We start from the raw sequence: 27,066 nt of genomic DNA, 5'->3' as shown, positions 1-27,066 counted from the left end.
TTATCCAATGGTAAGCTTACACAAATTGTTTTTATACGTTGTTGAAATGAGGAGGGGAATGGCAAAAATTGAACCACAATAAAGGAAATGGTTAAGTGCTTTATGACTGGTACAAAGTACTACAGAGTTTAGAAGAGAGGTTACAAAAGAATCTGGATATTAATTAACATTCATTATATAACATTCATTAACATTAACATTCCAAGCCACAGTCTCCTTTCACAATCAGGGATATAGGCCTGTAATTTTCTTTTCTTATAGTGTCCTTGTCTGGCTTTGGTATATCAGGGTAATGCTGGCCTCATAAAATGAGTTTGGAAGTATTTCCTATTCAATTTTTTGGAAGAGTTTGAGGATTGGTATTAGCTCTTCTTTAAATGTTTGGTAGAATTCCACTATGAAGTCATCTGGCCCTGGCTTTTCTTTGATGGGAGACTAATTACATTCTATGTCCTTACTGGCTGGTCTGCTCAGATTTTCTATTTCTTCCTGATTCAGTCTTGAATCAAGACTTGGTAAATTGTATGTTTCTAGGAATTTATCCATTTCTTCTAAGTTATCCAATTTGTAGGCATAGTTAGTAGTAATTGATAGTAAAGAAAGTAAACCCTGAGCTGGTCCATGAAGAATAGGCAGGTTTCTGGCCAGGCACGGTGGCTCATGCCTGTAATCCCAGCACTTTGGGAGGCTGAGGTGGGTGTAATCCCAGCACTTTGGGAGGCTGAGGTCAGGAGTTCGAGACCAGCCTGGCCAACATGGTGAAATCCTGTCCCTATTAAAAATACAAAAGTTATCCTGGCGTGGTGGCAGGTGCCTGTAATCCCAGCTACTCGAGAAGCTGAGACAGGAGAATCGCTTGAAACCAGAAGGCGGAGGTTGCAGTGAGTGGAGATTGCGCCACTGCACTCTAGCCTGGGTGAAACAGTGAAACTCTGTCTCAAAGAAAAAACAAACAAACAAACAAACAAAGCATAGGCAGGTTTCTAACAACCTTCCCTTAAGAAAAGTTACTCCATAAGGGAAGCATATGTGCCAAGGTAAGGTGCAAAAATTAAGAGAAGGCATGTTTAAGAAATATACCTAAGGAAATAATGAAAAATAAAACTGAAAAGATTGGAACAATATTTGTAAAAACTTAACTAGAAATACCATTTGACCCAGCCATCCCATTACAGGGTATATACCCAAAGAATTATAAATCATGCTGCTATAAAGACACATGCACACGTATGTTTATTGCAGCACTATTCACAATAGCAAAGACATGGAATCAACCCAAATGCCCATCAATGATAGACTGGATAAAGAAAATGTGGCACATATACACCATGGAACACTATGCAGCCATAAAAAAGGATGAGTTCATGTCCTTTATAGGGACATGGATGAAGCTGGAAACCATCATTCTCATCAAACTATTGCAACGACAAAAAACCAAACACCGCATGTTCTCACTCATAGGTGGGAATTGAACAATGAGATCACTTGGACACAGAAAGGAGAACATCACACACTGGGGCCTGTCGTGGGGTGGGGGAAGGGGGGAGGGATAGCATTAGGAGACATACCTAATGTAAATGACGAGTTAATGGGTGCAGCACACCAACATGGCACATGTATACATATGTAACAAACCTGAACGTTGTGCACATGTACCCTAGAGTTTAAAGTATAATAATAAATAAATAAATAAATCTTAAAAATGAGGAATCTAGGCTTAGTCAGATATACAGCAGGGAACCTGTACATTATTTTGACCAAAATTGTAACACATTTAAGCTTAGGAAAAGTAATTTGGCAGGATGGATAATAACGGAAACAGAAAGTGAAAATGAATGTAGGAAGACTAGGTTGGTATGAAAACAAAAGCAGATGTGTAAGAACAAACAAAAGACAAAAGAACAAACAAAGGACAAAAGAACAAACAAAGGACAAAACATGAAAATGACCATAGGAAAAAAGTTCACTTAGCAAGAAATAAATTCAGATGAATAAATGCAAACAGCAAACATTTTAAATGAATTTAAGCAGAGATGATCACAGTAGCCCCTCTGTATCCATGGACTTCGCATCTATGGATTCAACCAACCATGGATAAAAGAAAAAACAACAACAACAACAAATCTAGTTTCAAAAAGCAAAACTTGAATTTATCATGTGCTGATACTATGTTAAATCCACACAAATGAAGTGATGTGTAGGCACTATATTAGCTATTTTAAGTAATCTAGAGATTATTTCAAGTATACAGGAGGATGTCCATAGGTTATAGGCAAACACTACACCATTTTATAGAAGAGACTTGAGCATTCACAGATTTTGGTATCCTCAGAGGGTCCTGGAACCAATCCCCACAGGTACCACGGGTCAACTGCATTTAAAGTAGCATGCGGTACTTTGAAAAATAAACAAAATTGATAAATCTTTATCCAGACTAAGAAAAAAAGAATGTTAAAATAAGTAAACTCAGAAAGAAAGTGGAGACACTGTAACTGATACTACAAAATGCCAAGGATCGTAAGAGACTATTATTAAAAATTATACATCTACAAGTTGGGTAACTCAGGAGAAATGGATAAATTCCTAGAAACAACCAACCTAGCAAGACTGAATCCAGAAGAAACAGAAAACCTCAACAAAGAAGAAGATTGAATGAATAATAAAAAACCTCCCATCAAAGAAAAAGCCCAAGATCAGATGGCTGCATGGCAGAATTCTACCAAACATTTAAAGAGGAACTAATACCAATCCTTCTCAAACTCTTCCAAAATTTTGAAAGAGGAATACTTCCAGACTCACTTTATGAGGCCAGAATTACCCTGATATGAAAACCTAACAAGGACACTACAAAAAAAGAAAAATTACAGGCCAATATCCCTGATAAACATCAATGCAAAAATCTTCAACAAAATACCAGCAAACTAAATTCAACAGCATATTAAACAGATCATTCACCATGATCAAGTGGGATTTATCCCTGGTATGCAAGAATGGACCAACACATGCAAATCAATAAATATAACATACCATATTAACAGAGTGCAGCACAAAAACCATTTGATCATTTCAATAGATGCAGAAAAAGTATTTGAAAAATTCAACATCATTTCATGGTAAAAACACTCAACAAATTAGGCATTGAGGGAACGTACCTCAACACAATTAAGGCCATATATGAAAAACCCACAGCTAACCTCATGTTCAATAGTGAAAAGCTGAAAGTTTGTCTTCTAAGATCAGGAACAAGACAAAGATGGTCACTCTAACCACATCTATTCAACATAGTACTGGAAGTTCTAGCCAGAGTAATTACATAAGAAAAAGAAATAAAATGCAATAAAATGCATCCAAATAGGAAAGGAAGAAGTGAAACTGTTTGCTGATTACATGATCTTATATATAGAAAACCCTAAAGACTCCACCAAAAATCTGTTAGAACTGATAAACAATTCAGTATTGCAGAACATAAAATTAGTAGCATTTCCTTTTTTTTTTTTTTTTTTTTTTTTTTGAGATGGAGTCTCACTCTGTCACCAGGCTGGAGTGCAGTGGAGCGATCTTGGCTCACTGCAACCTCTGCCTCCTGGGTTCCAGCGATTTTCCTGCCTCAGCCTCCTGAGTAGCTGGGATTACAGGCGCCCACCACCACACCAGGCTAATTTTTGTATTTTTAGTAGAGACGGGGTTTCACCAAGTTGGCCAGGATGGTCTCGATCTCTTGACCTCGTGATCCACCTGCCTCGGCCTCCCAAAGTGCTGGGATTACATGCGTGAGTCACTGCGCCCAGCCCTAAAATTAGTAGCATTTCTTTACACTGACAAGGAACTATTGAAAAAGTAAGAAATCAATCTAATTCTCAATAGCATCAAAAAATACTTAGGAGTAAACCAAATCAAGTAAGTGCAAGATCTGTATACTGAAACTATAAAACACTGATGAAAGAAATAGTAGACAACATAAATGAAAAGATATCCTGTGTTCCTGGATTGGAAGAATATTGTTGTAATAGTCCATTCTTGCATTGCTATGAAGAAATACCTAAAAAGGGTAATTCATAAAGAAAAGAGGTTTAATTGGCTCATGGTTCTGCAGGTTGTACAGGAAATGTGATGTTGGCATCTGCTTCTTGGGTGGCCTCAGGAAACTTTCAATCATAGCAGGAGGTGAAGGAGAAGCAGGCACATCTTACGTGGCTAGAGCAGAAGGAAGGAGGGTGGGCAGGTGCCACACACTTCTAAATGGCCAGATCTCATGAGAACTCTATCACAAGCACCAAAGGTGGAAATCCACCCCCATGATCCAATCACCTCCCACCAGGCCCAACGTCCACACTGAGGATTCCAATAGAACATGAGATTTGGGTGGGGACACAGATCCGAACATTAGCCATGGTTAAAATGTCCATACTAGTCAAAACAATCTACAGGTTCAATCCAATCCCTGCAGTGTGACAGGTCCCCCACAAGTTGCTTAAGGGTATATGTCCACTGCCCAAATCCTGAAGGTTGGGCAATGAGTCAACACCATGGTGTCCAGGCAAGGCGCAGGTGTCCCTGAGAATCTAAATATTCTAGAGAGTATCTGAGAACATACCAAGAAATACAGTCTCATTGCTCAAACACAATAGGCAAAGAGCCAGGAAATTAGCTTAACAGCAGTTTAGAGATAGGAGGTGGCACAGAGGTCTAGTGGTGTCCTGTTGCCATCCAAGACTCTCCTATAAATAAGTCCTAATAAACTCATCGGCCCCTCAAGCTGGACTTGTCGTCATTCCTTGGTCTCTCGGCTTCTTCCCACTTTGAGTTGGGACATTATAGTTCCAGGTTTTTCTCATAACCCCTATCAAAATGCCAATGTCATTTTCCACAAAAATAAAAATAACAATACTATAATTTATATGGTACCAGAGAAGACCTGAATAGCCAAAGCAATCTTAAACTAAAGGAACAAAGTTGGAGGCATCATACTACCTGACTTCAAAATCTATTATAAAATGATAGTAATCAAAACAGCATGGTACTGGCATAAAAACAGGTATGCTGACTAGTAGGAGAGCCCAGAAATAAACCAACACACCTATAGTCAATTGACTTCCAATAAATATGCCAACACTAACAATGAAGCCAGTCTCTTCAATAACTGGTGTTGGTAAAACTGAATATACACATGCAGAAGAATGAAATTGGATCCTTATCTCACACCACATATAAAAATCAACTCAAATTTGTTTAAAGACTTAAGCATAAGACCTGAAACTATAAAACTATGAGAACAAAACATAGGGGAAATGCTCCGCAACACTGGTCTGGGCAAAGATTTCTTGGATATAACCCCAAGAACACAGACAACAAAAAATACACGGGGCTGCATCAAACTAAAAAGCTTCTGCATAGTGAAGGGAATGATAGAATGAAGACAAAACCCATGAATTCAAAAAAAAAAAATTATAAATCATACATCTGATAAGGGGCTAATATCCAAAATACATAAGGTACTCAAACCACTAATAAGAAAATGAACTCAATTAAAAAATGGGCAAAGGATGTAAACAGACGTTCCTAAAAAAGATACAAATGACCAACAAATATATGAAAAGATGCTCATCATCACTAATCAGAAAAATGTGAATTAACACAAGATATCACCTTACACCTGTTAAGAGTGACTATTATCAAAATGATAAAAGTGTTGACAGGGTGTGGAGAAAAGGGAACACTTGTGCACTGTTGGTGGGAATGTAAATTAAAACAGCCAGTACTAAAATCAGTATGGAGACAGAAAACTAAAAATAGAATTACCATATGATCCAGCAATCCCACTTCTGGATATATAGCTAAAGGAACTGAAGTCAGTGTGTCAAAGAGGTATCTGTACCACCGTGTTCACTGCAGCATTATTCACAACAGCTAAGATATGAAAGCAACCTTAATGTCAATAATCATATGAATGAAAACAAAATGTGGCATATATACTCAATGGAATACTGTTCAGCCCTATAAAAGAAAGAAATCCTGTCACTTGTGACAGGAACCTGGAAGACATTATACTACATGAAATAACCCAGGCACAAAAAGGTAAATACTATGTGACCTCAGCTATCTGTGCAAGCTAAAAAAAGGTGAACTCATAGAAGAAGTAGAATGGTGGTTACCAGAGGCTGGGAGACAAGGGTGGATGGGAAAAGGGGAGATGCTGATCAAAAGGTACAAATATCAGTTAGACAAGAGGAATAAACTTTACTGATCGATTACACAGAATGGTGAGTATAATAAATAATGCATTATATATTTCAAAAATACTAAGAGTAGATTTTAAGTGTTGATTTTTTACCACAAAAAAAATCGTATGAGGCAATAAATTTATTACACTGATTTAATCATTCTACAATGTAAACATATATCAAAACATCACATTGTACTCCATATATATAATATATACAATCATCAATTAAAATTTTAATAACACAAAGGAAAAAAGAAAAATAAAGTGGCATAGTTTTGAACAACTCCCATTTAAAATTAATTCATTTCAAATTAAACTATTCAACTAGTGAATACCTATTAAGTGCCAGGCACTTATAAAATAAGTTGGTTCTTTAGTACTTAGTAAATTTATTTTGATGCATGACCAAAATAAAAGGGAAATTTAATATGTATATAATATGAAAATAGATTTTGGTGAAGAAATAAAAACTGAGTTTGATTTTAAAACCTATGACACTATAAACAAACTTCTTCAAACATAAGCTAAAGTTAATTCATACAGAGTTCTATGTACCGGTTAAGAAGACCCCAGAAACTAAGAAATGAACAACTTGATATACTTATTTTTTTGATACATACATCTTTAATAATAAAAGAAGCTGAGATGCTATGCACCAAAAAATTCACAAAGGTATTGTTATTTTACTTTTTTCAAAAATAATACAAGTAAACTACAGATACAAATTCTGTGGCAGGGCAACCTGACTTATTTCAGGGACAGATAATTCTAGTGTACTTAAGATCTAAGTATTTAACATTCCTGTAAGCATTATAAAAAGAACAGGAAAAGAAGAATGCAGTTGTCTATTCAAATGTTAACAGTAGTTATCTCTGGAAGAAAGGATTGTTCAGAGTTTTTTACCTTTCTTACAGAGGTATAACCTATATGAAATCAGAAAAAGTATTTAAGGGTAAGATTATGCATTTTAAGTATTGCATTCGGAATGGTAAGGGACGTAGATTTTATTCTGATTGTGAATGAGAATTGTTGAAGGATTTTCATCATCAAGTTGGCATCTCATGAACAAATACTCGAAGCAACCCTGGGTACGGAAGCCTAGAGACTTTGAGCGCATTTGAAAATTGCTTCAACTACATGACTGGATAGCATGAATGAGTGACCGCATATGTATTCTGCATTATTTTGGACATGTTTGGATCCTGAGTTAAAGAAACAATCAGATTGTGAAATAAGACTTTCTAACTAGAGTCACCTAAAAATTAAAGGTTAATCTATCAAATCATGAGCTCTTCAATGATATAGATGACTAGCTGTGAGGGGTATTTTAGCAAAATGGAAGTTTAGGTCAAAAGCAATGTGGTAAAAGTGGGTTTGGAGTCACAAACTTGGATCTGATTCCCAACTCCAACACATAGTGTCTGTTATTTACCCCCAACATGTCATTTTAACCTCTAAACCTCAGCTTTCTCATGAGGACAACACTTACACCACAGAATCACTGTAGTAATTAATGCTAATGCATGACCCTAGCACATAGATGTTGAAAACAGAAGAGCCTTATTATTATACACTCACTCCTATTTAAAGGTCCAATGATTCAATGATTAAAAGCAATAACATGATTGGTTTGGCAGAATACCAAATATAAAAAGTAGTACATCTGGACCAAGTACAGTGGCTCATGCCTGTAATCCCAGCCCTTGGGAGGCCGAGGGAGGAGAACTACTTGAGCCCAGAAGTTCAAGACCAGCCTGGACAATACACTGAGACTCTGTTTCTACAAAACAATTAAAAATTAGCTGGGCATGATGGCACACACCTGTAGTCCCAGCTACTCTGGAGGCTGAGGTGGAAGGATCAGTTCAGCCCAAGAAGTCAAGGCTGCAGTGAGCTATGATCACTTCACTGCACTCTAGCCTAAATGACAGAGCAAAACCACTTCAAAAAAAAGTATCAGATCTGGAAAACTAGTCTTTCCTTATCTGTGTACTAATTGGTAATACCCAGGAACATCCTTTCCCAAATCAAGATCAGTACTGCTGCTCTGGCCAGGCCAAGGAAACAGATGAAGGGAAAGAATCTAAGAAGAGTAGAATATAGAAGACAAGAAGGTGAGATAGAATAAAGATCTGAGCCCCAAACTGCTGCCTTTATCCAGGTGAATAAATTTCAACAAAAGAAGAAATAAATGTGCCCGAACTCTTAGGCTTTCTAGTTAAAAGGCTAACTTTCTTATTCACAGAAGATTCAAATAGTTCAAAGTTGGAAATACAACTGGTGCTCAATAGGTACTTATCAACTGATGTGTGTACATTTTACTTCCTAGCCTAATGTAATGTAAGCTATTACGGAGATACTACTGTCAAAGTCGGCTGGATCATCAAACACATTTGTTAACTTTGTTCCTGAATTAAGAGGTATATTTAATTCCATTACATAAGCCCAAAAAAGTACTATGAAATCAGAGATCTTGCCAGGAATATCCCATGGCCTTCTCACTCATCCATCCCCTGTTTTTACATGCTTAGGGAAGAAATATTCCATTCATTCACAATATACTCCTTGCATAAAGGAAAATGAGTACACTGATCAAATATGATGAACACTAGGATGTACTGCTGTGAGGACAAGGACTTTTATCTTTATTGTCCACTGTTGTCTCTACAGCATCTAGAAACATATTTGCCACATAGCAGTTGCTCAATAAATACTTGCTAAATAAATGAATAAATGAATGACTCTTTGAAGAAATAATTTTGGGCAACCTAAAAAAAACTGTTTTCAATGTTGATGTTTTTATTAAGGCTTTGGAAGAGTCTTATTATTTTACATAATAATTTTCCCAACTACTTTTACAGAATACCTCAAAAGAAAGAAAATTTATTTTACATTATAGAGCTGATGATACTGCCCTAATTGAGCCAAACATAGAAAACTTTGGAAAAAACTTTCTATAAAACACTGTTTCAATATAATTTTATTAGCCATTATTACATCAAAATTCACATTTAGAGGATCCAGAGGACTCTCAGAAAATTCTAGAGCATATTTAATTAGGTTTTAACAGTAAGGGAGAACTTACTATAGCACAGCCCTTAAAAAGTCAAGAATACTACTGAGAATTAAGTGCAGTTCTATCAAGAACTAGAAATGAACTGCGTGCATAGTGTCACCTAAAGCAAAATTTCATGAAAACATAATACACTTCTATGAATGTATCAGTGGCGAATATCATTGGCTTCCAAAAAATTGACACTAAAGGAATTTCCAATCAAAACACAAGCACAGTGGCTTTCATTCAATATAGAGCTATGATAATTCTATCAAGAGACCCTGAATCCTTAAGTACTTGTAATATGATTTTATGCTGTGACACTAGTACAAAACACATCAACTCTAATGCATAGATGATGACACATGATAACACGATACCAAGGAAAGCCTTTTTCTATATCAGAAAATGTCAAGTTCTCCAGTACTGCATAGGGTCGTCATTGCTGATCCTGTGAAATTCTACGTCCTCCAGCTTGAGCAGTATTGTAGGATTCACAAATCTTACATTTCATGCCTAATATATGAAACTGAACAGTGGATCGTCCATTACAGTCATTGCAAAGAATCTGAAAAGAGATTAATTCAAATTAAGTATTTTAAACCTTATAAATACAAGTAGCATTGTCTGCTCATAATAATCCCTTGAAAACCATATTAAATACGTGAAAATACGTACATAAGTCTACACATTTCCAAAAGTAGAAATTTCTTTTTTTTTCACTGAAAACTCTAAAAGGCTATTAAGGTGGTTCTGAATTCAGAAAGTGAAAAGGCAGATTTGAGCAAAATAAAAAAGCTTATTTTAAAATAGTTTCCAAATATTAAATAGTATAAATAGTACAAGCAAGAAAATTAACCTAGGCATAATCAGATCAATACCTGATACTTACAATTCAAAACAGCAACATGATTCATTATTTTTCAGTCAGAAATATATCTCAGTTAATAAAACCAAAATTTTTACACAAATAATATTTTTGTCTATTTTTTAGGTTTAGTATACTGTTCCCTGTCTTCTCTGCCTTAGGAATGAATTAGATTGCAAAAAAAGTAGTTCCTAAAATTGAGTAAATAGAGGCTCTTCGCTCATCCCTACAATAACTAGAAGATGCTGTTTAAGAATTAATTTCTTCGAGTGCTAAGAACCTGAAAAAAAGCAAAGGTGTTAACCTGAAAATCAATACATTACTATGGAAGAAAAGCACTCGCTTTTGAATAGTCACACTATAATAAGCAGAAAATTTCCAAATTTGCTCTAAATTATAATTTGGAAAATAATTCTTTAAAAAATACGATCTAAATGTGAATTAGTGGTTGCCTAGGCCTGGGGCATTAGGGAATGACTGCTAATGGGTACAAGCGTTTCCTTTTTAGGATGACAAAAATGTTCTAAAATTGTGGTGATGTTTGCATAACTACATGAATATTTTTAAAAGCACCTAATTGTACAATTTAGATGAAAGAGCTGTATAATATGTGAATTGTACTTTAATGAAGCCATTATTTCAAAAACTTATCTACATGGAACATAGCACACTTCAGCCTCTAGTCAATCACATGATTATCGGTTAGTATTCTAAAAGTTATTTTTCATTGCCCTAACAATTATCCACATGAATTATGAAACATTCCAGTGTAAATAAAACAAAAAATAATTTTCATCTGGCTTTGCTATGTGGTTTTTATCCTCGTATGCTGAAGTATCTGAAGATGTTCAGAAAATGTGTAATACAACCAAAAATTATCTAGCCAGAAAACTAGACTTTCCCATTCTGATCTAAAACTCAATACTAGGGCTGAGAAGAGACAGCAACACATCTTACTTAAAGGAAAAAAGATGATCACTCTCCATAAGACAAAGGCACAGAAATTACCTTTTAAGCTTTAGTTTGCAGCAACCAAATAAAGAAAGTCAAGACCCTCTGAATCTACTCTGGTTCAGGGCTGCCTGATTCACAAATTGTTTCTCAATTAAGTTCTTAAATTTAATTTGTGTAAGGTTTTTCTTCAAACAGCTGGCATCAGAAGTGGGATTTGAGTAGAGCTTGCAGTGACCTCCAAGAGCACCAAGGGACCCAGTAAGGTACCGTTAGGCCCTTTGTGTCCACTGCTCTCTCACAGCCATTAGGAATCATGGTAAGTTCTCAGATTCTTAAAACTCCGCGGATTTGTGTTTTGAGCTATCCAAATTTTTTTGAACACATTTTTCATCTGAACTTCTGGATTCAGAAGTCGCAGCAAAAACTGGACTGGGTCCAGGATCCAACTGCCTTGGAGCTAGCTAAAGGCCTCTTATGTCTGACTGGGTCAGGCAGAAGCACAGTAAATGGCAAAACAGCAGGGGGTGCAAACTGGCTTTTGGAAATTCACAGGGTTTTTTGTGTCCTGCCCTCTTCAATTCTTCTTGCACCCTTAAGTAGGGAAAAATTCACTGGTTAAGTTTACCAAGGAAATATGAGAGCCAAAGCCAAGATTCAAGGTGAAAATGGGATCCTTAATTTCTGAAGAACTGAGCAATCTACCTTCTGGTTCTGCCTACAAGTGTAAGTATTAGGCCTCAGAAGCAGCAAACACTTTGTAAACGTTTTATGGAAGGATAAAATGCCATTTGCTTATAGAAATGCCAAAACCTTACTAAAGGTAATTTTAAATTATAATGGAACGTCCCAAATGAACACTTAAAACTATACGTTAAGAAGTGCATTTGATGGTGACCATAAGGAGCTGTTAAAAATCAAACCAAAAAAAAGTGCATTTGAAAATGAGGGCTCCCAAATTAGACTCATCTAAAAATGCCTATTGAGTGAAACTTCTAAAAATATTTCAATATTTTTATTGCCTTAAAATAAAAAAAAAAAAAAGACTTTTAAAAGACAAATAAAAAGCTTAACTAACTGATGAGAAATTAAATCTACTAGCCTTTTGGTTTAGTTACTATACTGCCCTGAAGGCTAAAAGAAAGATAGCCTGGATAAAATGTTTGTAAAATGTAGGCCCTCAGGTAAAACAGACTTGCTTCTTTTTCAGATCTATCCATACTGCGCCCAGGCATGGACATGGACACTAAAATACTTCTGTTTAATTTTTGAGTAAACTGCAAACAGTAAAAAAGAATGCTTTCTTTCCTCTACTCTCTTAGTGGGCTCCACCCTAAACTCAGTAATTTTAGCTAAGAAACAGTAAATTTTTAAAAACCATCTATGGAACTAAAATATACCTATCCAGCATTTAACTGACTATACTGAAGGTTATCCTGAAACCCTTTTGGTAAAATCAATTTATATCTATAAAGGAAATTTCCATTTGTAAAGGTGTCTGTCTGTGTACATTAGGAACTCTTATCTCTGTTTTAAATTTACACAGTCATACCTTTGTTTAAGGTGATTTTCTGGCCATCTTGTCGTAACTTTTACACCATTTTTTCTTGGTTTGAGCAAATGATGGTACAATATTTACATCTAAAGTCTTAGCTCTGTGCTTTTGAGATATAAATTTTTTTTTTTTTTTTTTGAGACAGAGTCTCGCTCTGTCGCCCAGGCTGGAGTGCGGTGGCGCGATCTGGGCTCACTGCAAGCTCCGCCTCCCGGGTTCATGCCATTCTCCTGCCTCAGCCTCCCGAGTAGCTGGGACTACAGGCGCCCGCCACATCGCCCGGCTAGTTTTTTGTATTTTTTTTTAGTAGAGACACGGGTTTCACCGTGTTAGCCAGGATGGTCTCTATCTCCTGACCTCGTGATCCGCCCGTCTTGGCCTCCCACAGTGCTGGGATTACAGGCTTGAGCCACCGCACCTGGCCAAATTTTCTACCTTGTTTGACCTACGAGTTGGTCCTTTAGAAATGCATATTTAGGGCTGCCTAGCTAACAATTGCTCAGGGCAATGAAACAGGTTAATTGGAAAACTGATAGTCTGAATGGGGAATAGAAAAACTATTTAAAAGCCAGCAGATGAAAATCCTTTAGGAAAGCTCTAAGATCTGCATCTGCCTATGTCTGTATTCCTACAGGTGTTATGTGTATGTGATAACATTTGGTAAATAAAGCCAGTTTTTATACTGTTAGTAAAATAAGAGTGGCTTCAGAGGTGTCTGTTGAATATAATTCAACACTTGCTTGATTTGACTGTGAGCTTGTTTTGGGTTTTGAACCTCTAGATTCTGAAGTCTGGCTAAGTGAGGCCTGGGTACATGTTCTCAGTGCCTAGACCTGTAACTACAAGGCAGAATCAAGCCCACTAGGGCGTCTTCTTCCCTGACTTAGCTTTGCCTCCTGGCTATTCTGCGAGGGGTTCCATCCTCCAGGCATCATCTTTACAGCTCTGTCTTCTGTTCAAAACTCTATAAGTGGTATGTAAATTCAGGACTCAGCCAGGCTCTGCCCTTCATAGCCTCCTGGTTGACATATGACTACTTGAGACTCAAGATGACTGAGAAAACATTAGGGAGGGTACACCTGTGTCCTAATTTCAAATTTTTCAGTAATTTAAAATCTTATATGTTTAAGTAATCATAAAACTTTTAAGACATTTGTAAGTTAAAATGCTAAAACATTAATTATAAGTTTATATACTTTGGCATCTTATTTTTATATAGCATAGAAAAGCTAAATACATTTAGATATCTTAATAAATAATAATTTAAGGAAACATCCTTCCAAAAAATTAAAATGGCTTCCATCTATAAATACTGATACAAAACAGTTCAAAATTACTTCCTAAGGTTTTCACTGGAAATTAGGATTACTAAGAGTTAAAACTGTAGTTAATATATGTAACTAAAACTACTAGATGTAAGAAAAACAATTCCCTATATGGAGTATAAAAACAAGCAAGATATACTTTTGGTGAGAAAAGTTGCCAAGGCATGTGTTTTAAAAAAATTTAGCTTTAGGAGGCCAAGGTGGGCGGATCACAAGGTCAGGAGTTCGAGACCAGCCTGGCTAATATGATGAAACCCTGTCTCTACTAAAAGTACAAAAATTAGTCGGGCATGGTGCTGTATGCTTGTAGTCCCAGCTACTCGGGAGGCTGAAGCAGAAGAATTGCTTAAACCCTGGAGGCAGAGGTTGCAGTGAGCCGAGATTGCTCCACTGCACTCCAGCCTAGGTGACAGAGCAAGACTCTGTCTCAAAAAAAAAAAAAAAAAAAAAAAAAAAAAATTTTTTTTGGTCTAGTTTGAAGTTACTTAACAGTTGTTTCAAATTGAAGGAATAAAAAAGTGTAGATTAAAATACTGCTCAAAAGAAAGAATTTTAAAAGTTTATAAGGGAATATAAAAGATTTATGGAAATCTTACATGGTAAAAAAAACTGACAGATTGGATGGATTTGTTTATAAGGTTTTATTAAAATTAGCTTTAGTCCTAATAATACAAAGGTAAAATCTGGTTTTCTCTCTTGAACAAAGATTTCATGTAGTATTAATAAGACAGTAAAATATTTTTGTTTACTTTTTGAGTAAATTTCAAACAATAAAAAGAGGAGACAAGGGGAAACAGATTTTGTCTCACGGTGTCTCAGGACTTTTGGTTGTTTAGAAAACTGAGTTTTAAAGAGTAAATGTTTTCACTTTTTAAAACCTGTTAATTCTCATATTGGCTATACAAATGACTATTATTTTACAGTGACTTATGATTCTATTTTGGTCAAGTGTTTTAAATCTTCGACACACTTGACAAACTTCCCAAAACCAAATTTCAACTTCAAAATTAAGTCTTTTTTTTTTTTTTTGACCTCTAACTTTGGCATGCTACAAAGGGCCCCTGCAGCATCCTAAGAGAGAAAAAAAGGATTATTTGATCTGTTAAATTACATAAGCATTGTCAAATAAGAAATGATATTTAACTTTTCTGTTATATTTTTATTAAGATTTATTCCAAGATTATATGATTCTAAAATTCTTTATGTCTGAGTATGTTCTATCAGTCTTGATTATGGTTATTGTGTTATTGCAGGCCACAGAAATAACCAAATTTCCTTGTCAATCATGTCTTTATAACCATTTTAAGTTGTTTCCACAGTTAACTGCTTAATTCTGATGCAGTTTCTCTGAAAACTTCACAAGGGAGCAAAATCCTACAGTTCTGTGTCTTCAAGGAGGTTCATGAAAGGATGAAAAGGACCCTGACAAGCTCTCTTAAATACAGATTTCTGACAACTTTAGGACTTGGACCAGATAACAATTCCTAGAACTCTCTAATGGAGAGACTGACTGGTTTTAAAACTGCTACCCCAAGCAGGATAAAAATTAATTGAATACCAAGAAAATACTTGCCAGATTTTCACACTAAATCAGCCAGTACTGAAATTGTTTAGATTTCAATCAACTCCACAATCCAAGCCAAATTACCTATAATAACCCTTCAGTTATCAGTGGGAGGCACCTAATCTGGTATTTAAGAGGACACAAATCCAATGCTAAGCGTGGACTCATGGAGAACCTGGACAGCCCCCTGGCCCTTCCTAAATCCTTAAAGCTTCCATTATTAAAAGTTCTGCATTCCAGCTGGGCGAGGTGGCTCACTCCTATAATCCCAGCACTTTGGGAGGCCGAGGCAGGCGGATCATGAGGTCAGGAGTTTGAGACCAGCCTGGCCAACATGGCAAAACCCCGACTCTACTAAAAATACAAAAATTAGCCAGGTGCGGTGGCAGGCACCTGTAATCCCAGCTACTCGGGAGGCTGAGGCAGGAGAATCACTTGAACCCTGGAGGTGGAGGTTGCAGTAAGCCGAGATTGTGCCACTGCACTCCAGCCTGCGCAACAAGGGCAAGACTCTGTCTCCAAAAAAAAAGTTCTGCATTCCATGGCTCATCATGGAAAAGATAAAATAATCCAAATTTTATACGTATATATAAAATTTATATATATTGCTAAATTGCTAAAATAATTTGTGACCAATGTTTGCTTTGTCGAAACCATAATCCTGGGAAGACAATCAAAACTTCAAGTACATTTCTGCTACCTGATGGGCCATTTAAGTATTTATAGAGGGATTACATTCAATTGTCATTTTCAGTGCCTGTTTTCTGGTTGTATAGAAGGTATCCTATGCAAGAGGGTTAATTCTATTACAGTTAAAAGGTTATTATAAAATGTGTTTCTCTCATGGGACATTCCTAGAGAAGTCTCCAGTGACAGAGGGTCTTATTTCACTGGACAAGTTGTAAAATAGTTACATAAGATAATACAGATACAATAGTATTAGGCAAAACTAACTGAATTGACTGGATTGCCTTGGTTAAACATACTGCAGATTGATATTGCAGATTGATGGCAATCAGATCCACTTGAAGTGGAAAACATAAGTTGACCCCTTATGCAATAATCACTGGAAGGCCTATGCACCTAATAATAAATAGAACCTCATGCATCTTCCACTACCAAACTCTGATACGACTAAATGCTGCAAGGCTTTTATGCATTATGCCAAAGTACATTTTCATCAGGTAAAGAAAATTTTGATGGTCCAATGACTAAGAACAATCAAACCCTTCACAATCTAGAATCTGGAGATTGGGTCTTCTGAGAACAACATCAGAGAAAGACTGCCTTTCCCACCCACACTGCAGTAAATCTTCTGGACTTTGAACCTTAGGTTCATTATCTCACAATTTAGAAGGGACCCTCCACACTCTTGGAACTGGACACCTATAGAGACCTTAAGGTAAAGTTAACCAGGAAAGTTTTTTCCCAGAAGCAAGCGGCATTTTACTGTGCACAGTTTTTTCCCAAGATCGTGAATCAAGACTTCTCTGTAATTATGACTCTTATCTCTCAATTTGTTCTTTGCTTATGATTCTGTGAACAACAGAAGTGATAAAGGGGTCTCCTGTGTGCACTCAATAAAAATAAGTCTAAGATGGAATAAAAAGGGTAATAAACACTAAAAACCGAAACGTAATCTCAAAAATCAGCAAATATGTTCTCCTGAAATAAAATGTAAAATAATTAAAAATAAAATGTACTTAAAACCTCCCACCAGTGATCCAACCCTAGTCAGTTATATTACTGACTCTGGCAAGTAATGTGTAAACAATTCAGAATACAGTTTTTGCCTGCCATCTAGTGTTGGGAAAAACTACATAAAGGTATTCTTAAGACTTTTTTTTTTCCTGATCTGAGTTACTTATTTAACTAAAATTTAAAAATCATTTGTGCTTTCCATAATCATCACATTAGCATCTGTGTCAAACCAGTATTTTTTTTTTCTTTTTTGGCAAATTCAAGCAGGAGGACAAAAATGAAGAGTGTCAACAAGGAATCTACAAAGTATTGATTCTACTCACATCCACAGTCATGTTCTGATATTCTGATGGCATAGGAGTCTGTGCTACTTCATCATCCAGCTGTCTCCAATACCTGGTCATATCTAAAGCAGAGTGCATACATAATGGACATCTGTAGCCTCTGAAAAAGATAGAAAGGTTATTTTCCAAACATTAAACAAAGAATATGTTAATTCAAGTATACAAGAAGATGCAAGCTAAATGAACCATTCAAAACAGGCATTTTCCTCTATTTCAAGATAATCTCTTAGGCACCTGGGAACTTTCACACTATACAACTTTTAAATTAATTCCTGTATACTTATTTAAAACTAAGTCTTTTTCCTCAGTATTATAAAATGGAGAGTAATTAGTCCATATTCTTTGTAGAATATACTTCATATATTTTTACAAACTAATTAAGCTACTCCTTAGCTAAACAACCTTAATTTCTTAGTACACTCATGCGAAGATACTGTATTTGTTAAAAATTATTCAGATATTATTTCCTTTCTAAAAATTTGACAAAAAAAAAAAAAATGCCCTCTCTCTAGCTCTTCATATTTTTGCTCATCAATCTGTAGGACCAAAATACAGTCTCCTCTTTTCAATTATTTTCATCTAATTTTAATATCCTTTCCATTAATAAAGTCTTAGCTTTAATGATTGTTTCACCTACTTTCTTTTACTTCATTATACTTGACCAATATAACAACCTAACAAATTTTTAGCAATATTTTTCGGCATTTTTACAACACTGTAACAGCATCCAGCAAAGACTGCTTCCTGGTATATATGGCCAGAAAAAAAAAAAAGAGGTATCTATCTCAAATTGTGGGAGGAGACAAGGCTTAAGAGAAACATATGGCAAAGATGTAGTTCTATATCCAAGATGCTTTGTCTTGTTTTAACACTATTCATCTACCCTACCCATTTCAATATAAATATTGCCATGCCCAATACAGTATAAGTAACAATGTTTGTCCACCACCCCACACCACACACACAAAAAAATCAAACATCTTACAATTCTTTTTAAAATCCCAAACACTCACTCTTTCAACATTTCTTCATAACACGTTCTGAAAGAAAATATAAGATTATTTTAGTAAAACAAAAACTGTCTCCACTATTTTCAGACATCATTGAGAAAAAAATGTTGCTTTACCTATGTAAAAGATGTCCACATGGCAAGACATGAGCAACAACACGGGATGTGTGAATGTCCTGTAAAGGAAATAAATGTTAGTGCTTGTATGAAGACAATATAAATAACAAGTATTTTGAATTCAAAGAGCTGAGACTTCCAAAGTAAAAAATATCTTAAGCCTACCTCCAAACATATTGGACAATTCTGTCGGGACACATTTTCAATACACTGTTTAAAAGAGAAATTCACATTAACAAAAGCTTAACTAGATGAAAATGTCAGGTATAACAGTATTAATAATAAAAATTAACAAAATCAACTTACTAAAAATAATAGCTAACATTAATATATGCTTATATGTCAGAAAAGAGTTTTTTAACAGTTATTTAAATCTCACACTATTTCAGGCTTGGTACATTACCTGATACAGTGAAAATACTCAATAAACATTATTGAGATTACCTTCACTTCCACAGATAAGGAAAGTGACTTAGGAATTCATTTGGAACCTTTGCATATTATGTATGTTTTGCTTCAAAGCCAGTGACCTAAATTAGTAAGCTCAACTACTTACTAATAATATTGGTAATAATAATAGTTCATATTATTGAAATTTACTATATGCCATGTTCAGCACAGTACCTGTATAAGATCAATTAAATCTCACAATCCTAGATGAAATAGGCTATGATTGTTATACCATTTTACAGTTGAAGCAGTGGAGGCCTAGAGAAGAACTTCCAAAGTCACAGTTAAACTGGCACTCCAGTAGGCTAACTTCAGAGCCTCAGTTCTTAATTTGACAAGATTTAACGTCTGATTAAATGCAAGGAGGTAAGGGAAAGCACTGTGCCATGGAAGACTCCCAGGTTTTTAATGGAAGCACTTAATAGATGGCAGGACCACGCAGTAATACACACAATAAAAGATAACTAAAAAACAACAAAACAAAAAAACCAAAACAAAAAAATAGCTATGTTTTTGAAAGATGACAGTATAGTGGGGAGATAAACCCTCAAAATAATAAGCTTAAGAGTAAGTTTAAAACTCTAGACTGTAATCCTAGCTCTGCTATTTACCAGTACTTAAGATTTTGGACTAGCCACTGCTTTAGTCTTATGTTTCTTATTTATAAAATAAAATTAATGCATATTTCATTTGATTCTAAAGTACACCTCACACATACATTTTAACATCCCCGCAATTATAACATATCTGATCATCAGTGGCATCTCTGAGTTGATGGAACACAAATGCTGAGGTGAGGATGCAATGAATTAGTGTGTGCACACTCACACACACACTACACATGCTTTGGAAACCAGAACATCAGGGAAATGTAATCTATAAGATACTACTGACTCCTGGCTATCTCCACTAGCATAGCCTGCCATCACCACAAGCTCAAGTTTAAAAACCAAACTCAATCTTTTATCTTCAAAAAATTTACAATCTACTAATAAGTACCTTAAGTTGGGGCTGAAAATCTTCAGAGTCATCTTTACTCCGCCTCACTCTTTTTCCTTAATACCATTACCACATCATGTATGTTCATTATTCATCTCAATTTTCCTCACCACTTTACTATTTAGGCCAAGTTCTAGCTAATATTATATTTCTGCAATAACTTCTTATTCTTACCTTCTATCGAACCTACTATACTGCTAAGTAAATAATTTCAGTCTCTTTCCAATTAATGTCTATCTGTCTCTCTCTCTCTCTCTCGACAGCTACAATGTTGCTACTTACACTGTTCTCCCTTATCTGGAATTTCCTATACTTGAACAAGTATGATTTATACTTCACTTTACGCCACTCCTCCATTCTCTTAATTAAATTCTTGTAGTAGGTAGAATCAGTACTATAAATGTAATACTTTATTAGATTTTATTTTTTAAATAATGAAAAAGGGCCTGGGATTGTGACATAATTCCTATACCCAGATTTAAAATATGTATGTCTTAATTGTAAAAAAAAAAATAGTAAAATATTTTCCGAATTTTCTTAGAATGTTGTGCTAATTAGGTTACACCATTCAGTATTTCTCCTGTTTTCAAGTTATTCTTAAACGCAGTACCAATGGTAAGAATCCATAAACCAACTTCGAAGTTGTCAACATTATGTTAATAAGTGATATAAGCATTCTTACACTATAGAGAAGAAAAGGAATTGTAGATCAGATATTCTGAGGTACATATTTTAAAATATCCATTTGTTAATACTGCTTTTCAACACAGCAATACAGTTGCACTTGGAATATATGAAAATTAGCATGCTTCCAAAACATATTAGAAGTTAAGCTTGTTTCAAAAACACTGCAATACTTTAAAAATTACACAAACTAAATTATATACCTTGTGTCTTCCTTGAAGATTCATAGCTAGACATAAGTTACATTTCAAACAATGGAAAAAATCTTCCTTTGGACCAATCCTAGCAAAACACATGAAAGTCAAAAGATTAGATGATTTTTTTACTACAGTCATGATTTGTTCATTATGTAAAACACAAGTTTAGTCTCTGTAAAAAAACTTTCAAGCCACAATGGAGAATATGGGATAAACCCCTATCTCCCCAACATCCCTCTCCAAATGTAAGCACTATACACAGAGTGGTATCTACCCTTCTAGGGCTTTTTTTTCTACAAAATTGCAAAAAGAGACAAAGACAGACACACAACACACTTTGGGTTTGATTTTTTGTATCAATGAATTCTTTCTACAGATGCCATTATGCAACTTTTTTTCACTTAATACATTCTGAAGATTTTATGTCTATCTACACAGAACCACTTCATTCTTTATCACAGTCATCACAATAATTTTATTAAATATAAGAGGCAGATATAATCAGAATTAATATCATTAGCTATAGTTGCCCTATTGTGCTATCATATATTTCAAAGTAACAAGAAGAGATTAGGAATGTTTGCAACATAAATAAGTAATAAATGTTTGAGGAGATGGATATCCCAATTACCCTTAGTTGATCATTATTACACACCATGTTTGTATCAAAATATATGTATCCCAAGAGGTAAAATTATGTATCAATAAATAATAGTGATATAGAAAATAACTATTACAAGGTAACAAAAAATTGATAAAAATTACAAAATCCAAAAATAAGTTTATTATAAGCAAGAAACTCAAAGTACAAAGGCAGAATGAAATTTAAATAATGGGATGAAAAACATAAGAAAGTTCTGTGACTGTATTACTATAAGAAAACAGAGCTCAAAACAATGAATATTACTGTAGGCATGAAAGAATGTATCAAAATTACAACAAGGTTCATGTACATTAAACAAAATGTTCATATACTTAACAATACAGATTCAAACTACATAAAACAAATGAAAAAGACAGTATTAAAGGCGAAAATAGAGAAATATACCATCATACTTATAGATGCTGACATTGTATCAGTAATGGTTAGAACAAATTTTAAAAATCAGAAATTACATAGAAGCTTAGTACAAAAATTTCACCTAATTTGACCTAATAGGCATTTATCAAATACATCATATAGCGGTGGAATGCAGTATTTTCAAATGTATATTTTTTTCCAGCTGAATGAACTTTATTTGCACATTGTTATACTTTCTGTACCCTCATGTTATATAGGCTTAACACACTTTGACATTTCTTTTTTCTTCTTCTTTTAACTTAATGTTATTTTTTTAATTAATTAATTTTTTATCATACTTTTTAAGTTCTAGGGTACATGTGCACAACGTGCAGGTTTCTTACATATGTATACATGTGCCATCTTGGTGTGCTGCACCCATTAACTTGTCATTTACATTAGGTATGTCTCCTAATGCTATCCTGCCCCACTACCCCGTCCCACAACAGGCCCTTGTGTGTAATGGTCCCCTTCCTGTGTCCAAGTGTTCTCATTGTTCAATTCCCACCTATGAGTGAGAACATGCGGTGTTTGGTTTACTGTTCTGGCAATGGTTTGCTGAGAATGATGGTTTCCAGCTGCATCCATGTCCCTACAAAGGACATGAACTCATCCTGTTTTATGGCTGCATAGTATGCCAAGGTGTATATGTGCCACATTTTCTTAATCCAGTCTGTCATTGATAGACATTTCACTGCATAAATGTCTTCTTTTTGGAAGTATTTGTTCATATCCTTTGCCCACTTTTTGACGGGGTCGTTTGTTTTTTTCTTGTAAATTTGTTTGAGTTCTTTGTAGGTTCTGTATATTAGCCCTTTGTCAAATAGATAGATTGCAAAAATGTTCTCCCATTCTGTAGGTTGCCTGTTCACTCTGATGGTAGTTTCTTTTGCTGTGCAGAAGTTCTTTAGTTGAATTAGATCCCATTTGTCAATTTTGGCTTTTGTTGCCATTGCTTTTGGTGTTTTAGATATGAAGTCCTTGTCTATGCCTATGCCCTGAATGGTATTGCCTAGGTTTTCTTCTAGGGTTTTTATGGTTTTAGGTGTAACATTTAAGTCTCTAATCCATCTTGAATTAATTTTTGTATAAGGTGTAAGGAAGGGATTCAGTTTCCGCTTTCTACATATGGCTAGCCAGTTTTCCCAGCACCATTTATTAAATAGGGAATCCTTTCCCCATTTCTTATTTTTGTCAGCTTTGTCAAAGATCAGATGGTTGTAGATGTGTGGTATTATTTCTGAGGGCTCTGTACTGTTCCATTGGTCTATATATCAGTTTTGGTACCAGTACCATGCTGTTTTGGTTACTATAGCCTTGTAGTATAGTTTGAAGTCAGGTAGCATGATGCCTCCAGCTTTGTTCTTTTGGCTTAGGATTGTCTTGGCAATGCAGAGTCTTTTTTGGTTCCATATGAACTTTAAAGCAGTTTGTTCCAATTCTGTGAAGAAAGTCATTGGTAGCTTAATGGGGATGGCATTGAATCTATAAATTACCTTGGGCGGTATGGCCATTTTCACAATATTGATTCTTCCTATCCATGAGCATGGTATGTTCTTCCATTTGTTTGTGTCCTCTTTTATTTCACTGAGCAGTGGTTTGTAGTTCTCCTTGAGGAGGTCCTTCACATCCCTTGTAAGTTGGATTCCTAGGTATTTTATTCTCTTTGAAGCTGTTGTGAATGGGAGTTCATTCATGATTTGGCTCTCTGTTTGTCTGTTACTGGTGCATAAGAATGCTTGTGATTTTTGCACATTGATTTCGTATCCTGAGACTTTGCTGAAGTTACTTATCAGTTTAAGGAGATTTTGGGCTGAGACAATGGGGTTTTCTAAGTATACAGTCATGTCATCTGCAAACAGGGACAATTTGACTTCTTCTTTTCCTAATTGAATACCCTTTATTTCTTTCTCCTGCTGACTGCCCTGGCCAGAACTTCCAACACTATGTTGAATAGGAGTGGTGAGAGAGGGCATCCCTGTCTTGTGCCAGTTTTCAAAGGGAAAGCTTCCAGTTTTTGCCCATTCAGTATGATATTGGCTGTAAGTTTGTCATAAGTAGCTCTTATAATTTTGAGATATGTTCCATCAATATCGAATTTACTGAGTTTTTAGCATGAAGGGTTGTTGAATTTTGTCAAAGGCCTTTTCTGCATCTATTGAGATAATCATGTGGTTCTTGTCTTTGGTTCTCTTTATATGATGATTTAAGTTTATTGATTTGCATATGTTGAACCAGTCTTGCATCCCAGGGATAAAGCCCACTTGATCATGGTGGATAAGCTTTTTGATGTGCTGCTGGATTCGGTTTGCCAGTATTTTATTGAGGATTTTTGCACCGATGTTCATCAGGGATATTGGTCTAAAATTCTCTTTTTTTGTTGTGTCCCTGCCAGGCTTTGGTATCAGGAGATGTTGCCTCATAAAATGAGTTAGGGAGGATTCCCTCTTTTTCTGTTGATTGGAAAAGTTTCAGAAGCAATGGTACCAGCTCCTCCATGTACCTCTGGTAGAATTTGGCTGTGAATCCGTCTGGTCCTGGACTGTTTTTGGCTGGTAAGCTATTAATTATTGCCTCAATTTCAGAACCTGTTATTGGTCAATTCAGGGACTCAACTTCTTCCTGGTTTAGTCTTGGGAGAGTGTATATGTCCAGGAATTTATCCATTCCTTCTAGGTTTTCTAGTTTATTTGCATAGAGGTGTTTATAGTATTCTCTGATGGTAGTTTGTATTTCTGTGGGGTCGGTGGTGATATCCCCTTTATCATTTTTTATTGTGTCTATTTGATTCTTCTCTCTTATTAGTCTTGCTAGCAGTCTATCAATTTTGTTGATCTTTTCAAAAAAAAGCTCCTGGATTCACTGATTTTTTTGAAGGGTTTTTTGTGTCACTATTTCCTTCAGTTCTGCTCTGATCTTAGTTATTTCTGGCCTTCTGCTAGCTTTTGAATGTGTTTGCTCTTGCTTTTCTAGTTCTTTTAATTGTGATGTTAGAGTGTCAACTTTAGATCTTTCCTGCTTTCTCTTGTGGGCATTTAGTGCTATAAATTTCCCTCTACACACTGCTTTAAATGTGTCCCAGAGATTCTAGTATGTTGTATCTTTGTTCTCATTGGTTTCAAAGAACATCTTTATTTCTGCCTTCATTTCGTTATGTACCCAGTAGTCATTCAGGAGCAGGTTGTTCAGTTTCCATGTAGTTGAGAGGTTTTGAGTGAGTTTCTTACTCCTGAGTTCTAGTTTGATTGCACTGTGGTCTGAGAGACAGTTTGTTATAATTTCTGTTCTTTTACAATTGCTAAGGAGTGCTTTACTTCCAACTATGTGGTCAATTTTGGAATAAGTGTGATGTGGTGCTAAGAAGAATGTATATTCTGTTGATTTGGGGTGGAGAGTTCTGTAGATGTCTATTAGGTCCACTTGGTGCAGAGCTGAGTTCAATTCCTGGATATCCTTGTTAACTTTGTCTCGTTGATCTGTCTAATGTTGACAGAGGGGTGTTAAAGTCTCCCATTATTATTGTGTGGGAGTCTAAGTCTCTTTGTAAGCCTCTAAAGACTTGCTTTATGAATCTGGGTGCTCCTGTATTGGGTGCATATATGTTTAGGATAGTTAGCTCTTCTTATTGAATTGATACCTTTACCATTATGTAATGGCCTTCTTTGTCTCTTTTGATCTTTGCTGGTTTAAAGTCTGTTTTATCAGAGACTAGGATTGCAACCCCATGCCTTTTTTTGTTTTCCATTTGCTTGGTAGAACTTCCTCCATCCCTTTATTTTGAGCCTATGTATGTCTCTGCATGTGAGATGGGTCTCCTGAATACAGCACACTGATGGGTCTTGACTCTTTATCCAATTTGCCAGTCTGTGTCTTTTAAATGGAGCATTTAGCCCATTTGCATTTAAGGTTAATATTGCTATGTGTGAATTTGATCCTGTCATTATGATGTTAGCTGGTTGTTTTGCTCGTTAGTTGATGCAGTTTCTTCCTAGCATCGATCGTCTTTACAATTTGGCATGTTTTTGCAGTGGCTGGTATTGGTTGTTCCTTTCCATGTTTAGCACTTCCTTCAGTAGCTCTTGTAGGGCTGGCCTGGTGGTGACAAAATCTCTCAGCATTTGCTTGTCTGTAAAGGATTTTATTTTTCCTTCACTTATGAAGCTTAGCTTGGCTGGATATGATATTCTGGTTTAAAAATTCTTTTATTTAAGAATGTTGAATACTGGCCCCCCCTCTCTTCTGGCTTGGAGAGTTTCTGCCGAGAGATCTGCTGTTAGTCTGATGGGCTTCCCTCTGTGGGTAACCCAACCTTTCTCTCTGGCTGCCCTTAACATTTTTTCCTTCATTTCAACTTTGGTGAATCTGACAATTTTGAGTCTTGGAGTTGCTCTTCTCGAGGAGAATCTTTGTGGCGTTCTCTGTATTTCCTGAATTTGAATGTCAGCATGCCTTGCTAGGTTGGGGAAGTTCTCCTGGATAATATCCTGCAGAGTGTTTCCCAACTTGGTTCCATTCTTCCTGTCACTTTCAGGTACACCAATCAATCATAGATTTGGCCTTTTCATATAGTCCCATATTTCTTAGAGGCTTTGTTCGTTTCTTTTTACTCTTTTTTCTCTAAACTTCTCTTCTCGCTTCATTTCATTCATTTGATCTTCAATCACTGATACCCTTTCTTCCAGTTGATTGAATCAGTTACTGAAGCTTTTGCATTCGTCACGTAGTTCTTGTGCCATGGTTTTCAGCTCCATCAGGTCATTTAAGGAATTCTCTACGTTGGTTATTCTAGTCAGCCATTCGTCTAATCTTTTTTCAAGATTTTTAGCTTGTGATGGGTTCGAACTTCCTCCTTTAGCTTGGAGAAGTTTGATTGTCTGAAGCCCTCTTCTCTCAACTCGTCAAAGTCATTCTCTGTCCAGCTTTTTTCCATTGCTGGCGAGGAAGTGCATTCCTTTGGAGGAGGA

At 35.7% G+C, this 27,066-nt stretch overlaps 1 protein-coding gene across 6 annotated transcripts in view; it reads right to left on the bottom strand.

Moving 5' to 3' along the window:
* Positions 1–6,359: 6,359 nt before the first annotated feature.
* RCHY1 (ring finger and CHY zinc finger domain containing 1) overlaps positions 6,360–27,066 on the bottom strand; it is an 86,021-nt gene continuing 65,314 nt past the window's right edge. For 4 of the 6 annotated variants that reach the window (XM_023189771.2, XM_023189773.2, XM_023189772.2 and 1 more), the window contains 6 exons: positions 21,049–21,127; positions 18,878–18,922; positions 18,713–18,771; positions 18,600–18,626; positions 17,566–17,686; positions 9,216–9,846 (listed from right to left, as the gene is read on the bottom strand). In XM_023189771.2, the coding sequence (XP_023045539.1) occupies positions 9,718–9,846; positions 17,566–17,686; positions 18,600–18,626; positions 18,713–18,771; positions 18,878–18,922; positions 21,049–21,072 (405 nt within the window). In that variant the 5' untranslated portion in view covers positions 21,073–21,127 and the 3' untranslated portion in view covers positions 9,216–9,717. Of the gene's footprint in view, positions 9,847–17,565; positions 17,687–18,599; positions 18,627–18,712; positions 18,772–18,877; positions 18,923–21,048; positions 21,128–27,066 lie in introns of all 6 variants that reach the window. The other 2 variants (XM_023189770.2, XM_023189769.2) reach the window with 1 other exon arrangement.

This window comes from Piliocolobus tephrosceles, chromosome 3 (assembly GCF_002776525.5).
Source record: "Piliocolobus tephrosceles isolate RC106 chromosome 3, ASM277652v3, whole genome shotgun sequence".
NCBI lineage: Eukaryota > Metazoa > Chordata > Mammalia > Primates > Cercopithecidae > Piliocolobus > Piliocolobus tephrosceles.
The sequence above is the reverse complement of the archived record's forward strand: the minus strand, read 5'-3'. Positions and strand labels throughout refer to the sequence as shown.